The sequence below is a fragment of the Symsagittifera roscoffensis genome, chromosome 1, assembly GCF_963678635.1.
Source record: "Symsagittifera roscoffensis chromosome 1, txSymRosc1.1, whole genome shotgun sequence".
In the NCBI taxonomy this organism is placed as follows: Eukaryota; Metazoa; Xenacoelomorpha; order Acoela; family Convolutidae; genus Symsagittifera; species Symsagittifera roscoffensis.
In genome coordinates, this window is record NC_087062.1 from 8426996 (window position 1) to 8439270 (window position 12275).

General features: G+C 32.9%; 1 protein-coding gene across 1 annotated transcript in view; it reads right to left on the reverse strand.

Moving 5' to 3' along the window:
- The window catches only part of LOC134857164 (uncharacterized), a 53113-nt gene extending 42280 nt beyond the window's left edge, over nucleotides 1-10833 (reverse strand). Inside the window, exons 1-2 of the mRNA XM_063873540.1 lie at nucleotides 9769-10833; nucleotides 8218-9185 (exon numbers count right to left, since the gene is read on the reverse strand). Coding sequence (XP_063729610.1) covers nucleotides 8218-9185; nucleotides 9769-10628 — 1828 coding nt within the window. The 5' untranslated portion in view covers nucleotides 10629-10833. The remainder of the gene's footprint in view (nucleotides 1-8217; nucleotides 9186-9768) is intronic.
- Between the last annotated feature and the right edge of the window lie 1442 nt (nucleotides 10834-12275).

Here is a 12275-nt window from a genome sequence, read left to right on the forward strand (position 1 = left end):
CATTCAAAATTATTTTGTTGTCTAAGGATGTTATAAAATGGTCGTAGATATAATTGCATTTTATAAACATATTTACTTAAAAAGTTTAACATTCCAAGAAATTCTTGGATTTTCTTTTTATTTGTTGGTGGTTGAAGTTTTTGAATAGCGTCAATGCGTGATTTCAATGGAGTGATTGTTTTTCTTTCTATATTATGTCCTAAGAATTTAACTCTTGTCAAAAAGAAGTGTGATTTATCGGGGGCGGCCTTCAGATTTTCGTTCTGAAGTATTTGGTGATATTTTTCTAAAACATTGAACATCTCGTCTTTTGTTTGTGATTGCATAAAAACATCGTCTAAATAGGTGATTGCGTTTTTCTTGAGTATTAGTGGTCTAAAAATTTTGCTCATAAAAGCTGAAAATGCTGCTGGTCCTATGGATATTCCATAGAATAAGCGGTTGAATTCATATTGTTGGTTTCCGATAACAAATTGTGTTAAACGTCGTGATTGTTCATCTAGTGGCATTTGATTGTATGCACTATTCATATCGGCAGTTGTAAAGTATTTGCCGTTTATTTTTGTTAAAATAACTTGTATTGGTTCAATGGGCCAATTACATTTTGATTCATCTATAAGTGAATTGAGGTATCTAGCATCGAGAACGATTTTTAATGATTCTCCTTTAGCTAGAATGATAACGGGGTTGATAAATGTGTTGCCTTTTGGTTGTTCTTCTTTGTTTACTGGTGATATAATGTTGTATTGTTCTAAAATATCGAGTAATCTGTTCACTTTATCATGTAAGTGAATTGGTACTTTACTTGCTCTCTGTTTTTTGAAAACTGCGTCTGGTTTTAACGGGAGATGTAGTGATGAACTGATTTTGCCAACATCGAATTTTGATGTTGCATAGACTGATGAATATTTAATTAGCTGTTTGGCTAATTTTTCGAATTCGTCTTGTGTTATTTGTGAATGTTGGAAATTAAACATTGTTAAAAATTTCTGTTGGTCCTCTGTGTAGTTACCTATGTTGAATGTAGGTTTGAAATATGGAGTTTTTGTGAAATAATCCGTATTTCTGTTTTCGTTACTTATTATATTATTTATAGATAATTCTTCATTAAGAATTGTAGATTGGCAAATATCTAGTAATTGGAGTATATTATTTACGCGATAGGCTTTTTCGTGTATTGGTGATATTGTAGCGTTGGTTTCGCAGTATCCTAAAAGTCCTAAAGGTAATGTTACTTGGTAAGGTGTGTTGTTATAGACATGTAAAGAAATGATATCGGAATTCGAATTTTTCAAATATTTTATGGATGAGATTGTGATTTTGAAAAATTTATGAATAGGTTTGAATTCAAATTCTGACATATAAAATTTTTGTTTGTTTTGTTCTTTATCATATTGGTGAACTTGTTTGATTGAAAAATTATAGATATTTCCTGATAGTGGTTTTAGGTGTTATCTTTGTTTGTTAAATATCGGGTAGAATTTTGAAAAGAATGGTGGTTGTTTATTTAATCTTTGAAAAAATGTTAAGGATGTTTCTTTTGTTTTTGTATATTTATCTTTGATTAATATTTTACTATTTAGTATGTTAATTGTTGGTATATACTTCGAAATAAATGGTATTCCAATGATATTATATTTAATGTCAGTGATATGGAATATTTGTTTAAATGGCTTATTTAAAATTTTGCTTTGTTCCATTGTTCTGGTGGGGAGGAGAAATAATTGGATTTTTCCGTAGTTTATCAATGTTGATCCTTGTGCTGTTGCTAGCTTACTGGAGGTTTCAAGAGGTATTAACTTTGGGTGTAAAGTTTTTATTTCATTCCATGTGGGGATGTTTATTATGTTTGATTCTGCTCCTGAATCAATTAAAAAATCTATTTCAAGGTCTGGTGGTTGAAATTCTTTATTTCTTGGGCTTTCTAAGAGAAATGGTATTGTCCAAATTTTTTCTTTGGGTTGTTCTTTTTGTATATTTTGATAAATGTGGTTTGTATTCAAGCATTTTGTTTTGGTATTTTTATTGGTTTGATCTGTAGTGTTAATCTCGTTTGTTTCTTGCGTCGTTGGTGTGAAATTTATGGGTGTAGTGTAATAATTTTGAAGAAATTCTGATTGATTTTCATATATGTGTGATGAAAAAGGTTGTTCATATATGACAGATTCATAGTCATTTTCGACTTTTATCATATTGATAGAAAGAGTGTTTTCAGTATCACTTTCTGAATCTGATGATGTACAGTTTATTTGATTGAGTTGTAACGTATCAGTTACTGTGTCATCAATACCTGGAGGGTCTGATGTTGTTTCTGGATTAGATTGTACTTGATTAATATGTCTTTGATGTTTAGGTGTACTACTTCTGTGGCGATTATTAGAATTATTATAGTTATTATTATTCCGGTGTGGTGATTGGGAATAATTTCTATAACGATTATTATAACTTGGGTGTCGATTTTGTGAATTATTTCGCGATCTGTTTTGGTAATTATTGTTTGGTCTGTTATAGTTCGATCTATTATATGAGTTATTCCTTGATCGATTGTTCGGGTAATTCTGGTTTCGGTTGTTTGAATAACTTCTATTTCGATTATAGGAGTAGTTTCTATTCCTATTGTATGATGAATTTCGTGATTGGTTGTTTGGATAGTAGTTATTTCTTGATTGGGAATTAGATCTAGAAACAAATCGTTGTGTGTTTGAATTTGATCTGGAGTAGTTATTTCGACTATTTGGTCTATTGTAGTGATTTTGTGATGAATTATACGTATTTCTTCGTTCTGGTGATCTTCCTCTATAACTTGAGTTATATGGTGATTGATTTCTTGTATAATTTGTATTGTTCGGGAGTGGTTTTCCTGAACTGTTGTTGCTGTGGACTGTTTTGTTCGGTAGATTTTGATCTTTTTTCATGTATTGATAGAATGATTTATTTGGTTCTTTATATTTTTGAGGTTTATTTTGATTATCTTGCTGTTTTTGTCTACATTCGGAAATACTATGTCCGTATCGTCGGCAATAATTACACCATTTTTTGAAAGATGGTTTGCCTTTAAAGTTTGGGTTCTTTTCGTAGATATTGAGTATTTCAGTGATTTTTTCAACGAGGTCTGTCTCTGATTCCTGTATATTATTAATATTAGTGGGAGTCGTTTCAATTCTGTTAACGTAGTGTAATTTCAGATTTTCCGTTTCTTCTAGTTTCATCGTGATTTCTGCTTGTTCTAATTTGTCTACTAGTTTTCGAAAATCTAAATCGGGTTCTCGAATTGAAGAAGGATGTGATGCTCTCTTTTTTATTGCTATTTTCCTTAATTGTGGTGTTAAGGTCATCATTAAGATTTCTGTCATCTTTGTGTTTTTATAGTCATGTGTATTTAATGAATATGCTTTTCGAACTAGTGTTTCGATTCGTACTGCTATTTGCTTGATGGTTTCGTTTGGTAATCTGCGAATTTCATTACATAAAACTCTTTGTTGTTGTTTGTTTCTTTCGGAGTCAAACATTTTTGAAAATTCTTGTGTAAATCTTTTCCAGTTTGATTTTATTTCTAGAGGTAGTACTGAAAACCATTTTTGGGCTGCGCCATCTAAGGTTGTTTGTATTAACGCTGTGCGTCGATGTATCCAATTTTGATGTAGTGGCGTATTAATTGGTTCAGGTCCAATATTTAAAATCAGGTTTGCTGTTACTGCATTTAAATAATCTTCTACAGAGTATTCAGGGTCTGTTCCTGTGAAAACCATTAAAGGTTTGTTTGATGTTATTGATGATCCACCCATAAGGTATGGATTCATTGTCATTTGTAATGATTCTGCTGCATTTGGCATTTGAGAAAAATTTGAAAGTTGGTTTCTTGTTATTTCATGTTGTTGGAGATAATATGGGAGTGGTATTTCATTTTGCATTTGTGATGCTTGATACGAGTGTGCAGTCATTGGATTTTGTTGTTGAATTGGTTGAAAGGATTGTGTATTAATTAGATTTTGTTGTTGAATTGGTTGTTGATGTTGTGCATCTATTGGTTGTGGAGAAAAATTTCTATGATTTGTACGTGTTTTCTGTATTCCTTGTCTACGATATTCTTGAGTATTTTGTGCAAATATATCTGGTTGTAAGAAATCATCATCTGAGGATAAATAATCCATTTGATAAGATGTCTGTTTTTTATTTTTATTTTGTTGAAAAAATGGGTAATTTTCACTGTGATCCCGTGGAGGATTTGTTTGGAAATTTGTTGAATTAGGTTGGGCCATTGGGTTATCCCAATTTCGAGATCTTGTATATTGGTTAAAATTTCTTTGTGGTTGATTATATGTTTTTGATGGATGTGTATAATTATAATTATGGTCTGCAAAGTTGTTTCTAGTGAATGTTTTGCGTGTTTTTGGTGGTATTGCCATGGGTCTGTATGTTTGGTAATCCATATGTGAATATTTAGGGGCAACCGAAGGTTTAACGGTTGATTGTAAGGTTACCTGTGTTTGTGAAGGATTTGTATTTCTTGGTGTTGTTAAATTTGGGCGTATTGGTGAAATACTTTGTTGTGTAGTTGTTGTGTGTACAATTTCTTCATTTATGAAGTGTGATGGTGTCTGGATATCTTGTTGAGTAAGATTCCTAGTTCCATTGAGGTTTTCATTGTGTATAACTGTAGAGTTTAAACTATTATTTTGTGTATCGGGTAAAAATGTATTATAGTTTAATGGTGTTGCATCAATTGTTAATGGTATTACTCTTACATAATCTCTTATGTAAGATATTGTACCTATTGCTTGACTTGAGATTGATTGTGGAAAGCTTATAAATGCGGGATGAGACCATTCGGGGTCCCAAACATAATCTGATTGTTCTGTGATAGCGGTATCATCGTTCGAATTTTGGGGTCTAAAATTTTTTCTTGCTTGTGCAATTAAATCAATATTGTGTGTGAAATAATCTATTATGAACCATGCCAAAATTTTTTGTAGATCGTGTTTTGTATGTTGTGAAACGTCGTCTTTCGTGAAATTTTCTTTAATGATGTTTAAATAACTAGAGAGTAGTGTGATTTCATGTCGTACTCTTAAATGTTTAGATGTTTCTGTCGGTGAGACATTTGTTATTGGGATTTCGTTTTCTAATATCGAAATATAACTATATATTATTGCGAAAACTTCATTGGTGAATATGGAGTTTGCTCTTTGTGAGTTATGGTATTGGATGCTTTTTATATATTCTGAAAAAACTTTTGAAAATTCTAAATCAAGATCGTCTGTTTGAATTGTATATTTTCTATTATTATGGTTTGGTGAGGTGAATTCTATGGAGTAGATTCCATACTGTTGTGTTATGTTGCATATATCTTTTAGATAGTGATCTATGATTTGTCTTTTGATTTTTACATCGGGGAACTCTGTTTTACATGGACTGATTCCGGGTTCAAATAAATTTACGAGTAAATTTTGACAAAATATGTGTTGTCCTCTATCAGTATCTGCGTCTACTATAAAAGGAAAGATTTCATCATCATCTGGAGTTTCTTCACCTGGGGTGTGCGTTGAACTCATTTTTTCGTTCGATTACTGTTAATATGTAATTATTAATGTGTCGAATTGGTTGATTCCAATTGTATAAATGTACTGGTTTGTGTTTGTACTGCTTTTTTATTCTTCTTTTTCCTCTTTGTGATGAATTTGAAGTTGTTTCTGAGTCAGAGAAATATAATTGATCGTGAATTGGGCAATTTTTATCTATTGATTCTTTTAGTTTGTAAAGTTCGTCTAAACTGTTGGTTTCTGATTCTGAAAATGCGTTTCGATTTTTTGAAAATCTTTTTCGTGTTATTTGTCTTTGTTTCGTTATTATTTTTCTTTTTAGTGTTTGTCGTTTTGTTCGAATGTATCCAACTGTTTGTGTATGAGGTGTGATTACAAGGTCGTATTTTTTGTTATCTATTTCACAATTGTGTAAAACGATTGTTTGTTTATTTCCTAGGTTTTTAAATGACATAAGGTTTAGAATGACGGATGCAAAGGGTTGTTAAATGATTTCTATTTTCCTAAACTGTTAGTTCTTACGATTTTTTGGTTAGCTTAACCTGGGTCTGTTTGTTCAGGGTTGGAGAGAAAAGTATATCGATTCCGGAGAATGATTTTTTACTTTCTCGTGGCTAGTATAAGTTAAGGTGTTAACTTACTTAATCTTACTTAGGGGTAGTGATTGTGTTCAAGGGTTGGAGAATAGTAAATCGATCCACAAGGTTCAGGTATAATTAGAACGCGAGTAGTTCGTTAGATACTATTTTAAACTTACTAAGTCTAAGATTTATCCTGGGTCTGGTAAGAGGGGGGGTCAAGTGAAGGATGAATAACCGAAGTTCTTCACTGTTTATCCTAATTTGAATGATTAGTTTTGTTTAAAAAATTTCTATTAGTCTTGGGTCTTTAGAAAGGGTTGGGTAGTGAATCGACGTTTGAGGTCGTTAGACACTAATTAAGTGGGTGGGGGAGAACAAAGTTGTTCTGTTTGATCCAAGGATAAGCCTTGATGATCAAATTTGAAATTTAATTAAGTAGAAAATGATTTAAGATCCAAGGATAAGCCTTGATGATCTGGGTTTAAAATTAAGTGAATTTAAGTTTTAATAAAATTTTAAATATGTGTAAAGGAAAGATTTAGTGTTTTGATGATATTAGTGGGTTTATGATTGCTGTTATGTTTTAGATGATGAAGCTGGAACAACAGGATGATTTATGATTACTAACCATTTATTGTCATGCTACTAATTTTTATTTTTATTTTCCAATAAATATTTTTCAAACATTTTTTGTATAATACTGCAGAGTTTTAGGAAAACGATCTTAGATCTTTTTATCAATCGTTATTGTATATTAATAAATTTGTTTAGCGCCTGAAATGATTTTGAAGAGTAACTTCAAGGTTTTATGTTTGCAAATGGAAATCTAAATTCATTGCAAGTAGTATTCGAAATATAAAAGTTTGTTCTGGCTTTTGCCGAACTATCATATAACTATACGGCAAGTTTCTACTTTGTCGTATGTCGTCTTTGGTTCGAGGTCTTCTTCCAATTCCGGGTAGTTCTGTTATGGTTCGGAATATTGGCTCTGATCTATTGAGTCGTAGAGACATTTCGATTAAATTATTGTCGTATAACATTTTTGTAAATGTTTTTGTCTAATTTCTAATCTATTTTGGTTAATTCTAATCTATTAAGGTCTTGTTCGAGACTTATGGTCGCACCAGATGAGTTAGGACCGAAGTGTAACTCATAGAGTAATTTCGGATAGGGTACACCGTATGCTCGTCACGCTATCTTATTTTCGGCCGGATAGATTCGTGCAACTTCTTAGTCTAATACCGATCCTAATCTTACTCTTATACTATCTAGTCTCAGGTTGTTTAACTAGTCTCTGCTAGGCTCAATAGATCTAGGGTATACTGGTTTATTGCGGCTGCTGAAGTGCTCGGGAGAGTCCAACTAATTTCTAAGTTAAATTCAAATCTCTCTGGTGCTGAAATTACAAGTAACTTCAGCACTTACAAATAAGTGGGTTGTTAGTTAGATGGATCATGATTGGTTAATATTAAATACTTTACATTGGTAAAACATTTAATTTATCCAATCATAAAATGTAGTTTAGATCAGGTTCCAAATTACTTGAAACAGAAGATTCGTGAAAAACACCCTGCAACAGTTAAAGAACTTATTCGTCAAGTCTTCGAAACATTTTTGGCAATTCCGGACGAGTACATTCATCGGTTATGTCGGAGCGTTCCTCGTAGAAAAAATGCAGTTCTAAAAAATAATGGTTATCAGACCAAATACTAAATTCGTTAATTTTTGTTAAATTTTATCATTTTTTGTTAATTAGTTTAAAAATTTTATGTAAATTTTGAACAGAGTGTAAATTAAGTGTTAATATTAAAAGAGTTCTTAGTTTTCACACCTTGTCTCGGTCCAGATAATTTAAATCAGCGCTGTATGAAGTGCAAGAGTTTTAATGAACCTAAACATTGTTTTTTTTTCGAACCAAAGAGATGATCAAGGTCATAGATATTGCCAACATTTTGGCCTTAAAAACAGATTTTAAAAATCAATTACCTGGAAAATGCCCTCGAAAACATTGCTGAAAACTTAACTTTCGGGTATTTTTGGGCATTGTCATGAACAAAAAGCGCACACTATATTAATTACATTCTATGTAAATTTACCTGACAGTGAAGTCGCCTTTAAAATGTATCTCTGAAAAGCCTTCATCGAACTTGAACTGTCTTGGCTAATCTGTGAGTTAGCGGTGGTCGAGTCTATTGTCGGTTTTCCACGCACGAATGCTTTTTTCAAGTCACTCGTCCACTTTTCGAATACGGTGGCTCTCCCTCTTCCCGTTTCGGGATCTTCGAAGCTGTTATGGTCGAAACTACACTGAGTCGTTGAGTTTTGCCGAGACGAATAGCGACTATTCGGGTCACTCCCGTAATCTTTTCGACGTCCCCGAATCGACGAGCCTCTTCGGAACGACCCGCCGCCTCTATTATACTGCATCGGCGGAGGCGCTAATGACATCAATTTATCTGATTGGCTGTTCCATATCGAATTTCGACCCGAGCTCAAATTAGACGAATTCGGGCTTGCCGACGATCGTTTTTTCTGTCTCGCAGACGCGCTTCGTTGATTCCAACAGCTTTCGACTGTCAAATCGTTCGAATCGTCGGGTTTTTCGACCGGCCGAACAAACAACGAAGCCATGGTAGTTGTTGATTTTGGCTGATGCTGAGATCCAGAAGCTGCATTGTTCTGCGACAGATAATTCAAAGCTACATTCTTTTCGTTTTCAAGAGAATTACTCTCACTTTGCTGAACTTTTCGCCATTTTTTACTGTTTCGAAATGATTTGCGACGCGTGGTTGGGCTGAGTCGGGACCCGAACCCAGGAGTTCCTGGGGGTACTTTCTTCGGATCCGATGAAGAATTGCCGACATTATCGTTCGCTGTATTAGCTAGAGGCGATTGCTCTCGACAAACAGCAGTGTTTGTTGTTTTTCTACGAGATGTATTATTTTCACGTGAAGTCGAAATCTTTTTGCAGTTCGGACGTTCGGAGTCCGTCGGAACTGATTCGATGTCCGAAAGAGTCTCGCTCTTCATGCATGGCAGATATCCCCAAGGAGAGTCAATCCTCCTAAAATTATTGTGTAAAAAGAAGAAGAATATATTTTACCAATAACATTTATAACAATTATTGATAACAATTGATTGTATTTTAAAATTTGTTCCTTAGAAATAGCTCAAAATTCGACGAGATAGACAAAAGGAGTAGCTTATGCCCACAACTAGTCTACACATCATATAAGCGTAAATAAGAGCGATTGCAAAATTGATGAGGGCTCCGCCTATCAGTCGAAAGATCGGTCGATTGATATACTCACCATGATCCGTGCTGGCTGTCTGCGGATCAATTTTCAGCAAAAAAAAAATCAATAAAAAGTTGCAATTATTTCTGAAGCAGTTGAATTTCAATTGTTTTGGCGTAAGGAACTGGACAGTTTGTATGCTTTTTGTCATTGAAAAACGGCTTTAACTTTAAAGTTTTTGTAACTTTTCTAAAAATCAGTTTGCAAAATATGTGATTTCTTTTTTTTCTTGTTTTTTTAAATAAATATATCAAAATAGAGGTATTGAAGCTTTTAACAAGAAACTTTTTGCGCATGAAATCTTCATTATTCTCGCGGTTTACCTTGATAAACTAACTGTGTATGACTTACTTGATGTCAGGATGGTTTTTGCTGTACTTAATTTCTGCGGCATAATCCAGAAGTTCTTTGGTTTGTTCCTGAGCTGTCTTTAACAGAATTTCGTCACATTTTCTTTTTTCGAGGTTTTCAATTTTCCCTAAATTTCTATCCTGTTTTTCATCCAATTTTTTTGCCTCGCTTCCGTTAGACTGCTTTCGATTCTTTTCGTCTAAATGTGGGGTCTCACTTGATTCTAAAAAAGTTTTTCCGCTTATAATCACTTTTGGAGTGTAACTAGCCGAAACTTTACCGAGATTGGGTTTGAAGTCATCATCGTTCTCAACATCGTCTTCGCATGTTTCAATTATTTCCGGGTATTCGGTAAAGAATTCTTCGCTCAATTGACCTTCAGAAGAGCTGAGTCTTTTTTTGGCTAGACTTTTAGGCGAATTGGGAATTCTAACGGGCGATGTGCCGACAGAAATAGTTTGGACTCCATAATCTACACCTGTTTTGTGCCTTATTTTGACAGGTAAAGTTGATGATGAATAACCCGAATCAGAAGTTTCTTTCGTTTTTCTAATATTGAAAGCAGATTTGAAAAAACTGAACTTGAAATTGTTTTTCTTGGACTTACTAGTGCTTTGTACGTCAAAACTGGCTGAACCGTTTTTGGAACCATCGTTGATTAAATCAGTTTTGTGAACTAATTCATCTTGAACGGCGTTAAAAACGTCGAGTTTCAAATTGTTGTTTGGCAATTGTTCATCTTCATTTGTTTCTGTGTCTTTCGATAGTTTTTTGTTAATAGAAGATCCAAACTTGACAAGAAAACTGCGGGGTCGCTTTGAAACCAGAGTTCGAAATTTAGATTTTTCAGCTTCTGCCATGTTATAATCCAGTGACTGAATAAAATCTGCAAATAAGACAATTTTTGCAGAAAACGCGAAATTTGATAGCCAATAATTGATGAATATTTCCTTAGAGAATAATAAGGAGCGATGAAATCATTCCTGTTTTCGCTAATTAATGATGCGAGAATTAATGAAAGTCAATAACTGTCACTAAAATCAGAAGTATTATTTATAAATGTAGTCTCGTCTGAAAGCAAATCATCAAGTATTGACGTCAGTTTGATTTTCCATAGTTTACGACTGATTTAGCAGAAAGAGGAAGCGAAAAAATTCAAGTGAAATTACTCTCTTTTCCGGTTCTTTTCAAATAAATGCAAAAAAAAATCTTTTTTCTGTTATTTCTATAACCTAGCCCTGAGTGCTTACAATTAGTAAATATATCTCCACTGAGCAATTGAAATTTCCTTTCAAAAACTTAAAAACGAGGATAAAAAGAAAACATTTTCGTGCTTCGTTTGCCATTTTCATACCCGTAAATAAATTAAACTGGGAAGGTCGCCAATTCAAAAGCTTACAAATAATTGCCCGCAATTTTCAAAAAATCTTATTATTACATCAAAAGAAAAGTTGGATGAATCATTTCGGTCACGATTTAATAAAATTTTTGCCTCCGATAAAAAACGTCTCTTTTTATATCAAAATTTTACTTTCTTTATGAATAAAGTCTCAATGAGCAAAATTCATATCAAAATTTATCTATCACATCTAGTTCACTTAAAATGCATGTAGTAGATGAGTTACTAGGATATAAAAATGAATGGCATGAAAATGAAAAGTTTCGAATTACCGTAAAAAACTGAAGTTTGACTTGTACCGGAATTTGACACTTCTGAATAAATAGATTTTCACTTTTGATAAGGTACACATAGCTTTTTGTCTTCAACTATTTTTGATTAAATGTTTTTAATCAGAACAAAAATTAGACAGCTTTAATGAAGAAAAAAACATCAACAGCGGTTTTATAGACTTTTTGGACATTTTGAAGTAATTTTGCATCAATTGGACAGTTCGCAACTTTATATGAAAAGTAATCTTAGAAGACTTCTAGTATTTTCTGTCTCATGGTAATATAACAGAAAGATGCAAGTAGATATGCCCATAAAGATGCCATTTCACAGGCTGATGCTATTTCGGATTCTTTTAATTTTGAAATCGCATCATTTAGTGACCAATGTTTGCTCATAATTATTGCTCCGACTTTCAAAGAACGTGCGGAGACTTCGAATTTTTAATTTTCTTTTAATTACAACGTTAAAACGTTTTGATTATTTAAAACTTTTTAATTATTGTTTTATGCCGTTTGAAAGATTTTGTTGATATAAGCTCAAACTAAAAAAAACAGCTTTAAGGGGCAATCGTTTTTAACTGATGTACGAGAAAAAAAACTGGCGACATTAAAAAAAAACGAATTGTAAACAAGGATAGCCAGTTACTGTGCAAGTAGCACAGAATGTTCCGACCATAGTCTTTAGAAAACTACCGTTTAGAAAGTTTTTTTTTCCAAATTAGTGTAACTTTTTCTGCCTGGTGTGATAAAAAAAATATCGGACTCAAAAATATAAATTAGGCATATTAGCAATCATAGAAATATAGGCAAATTGGGCAAAAACTGTTGTAGAGAAA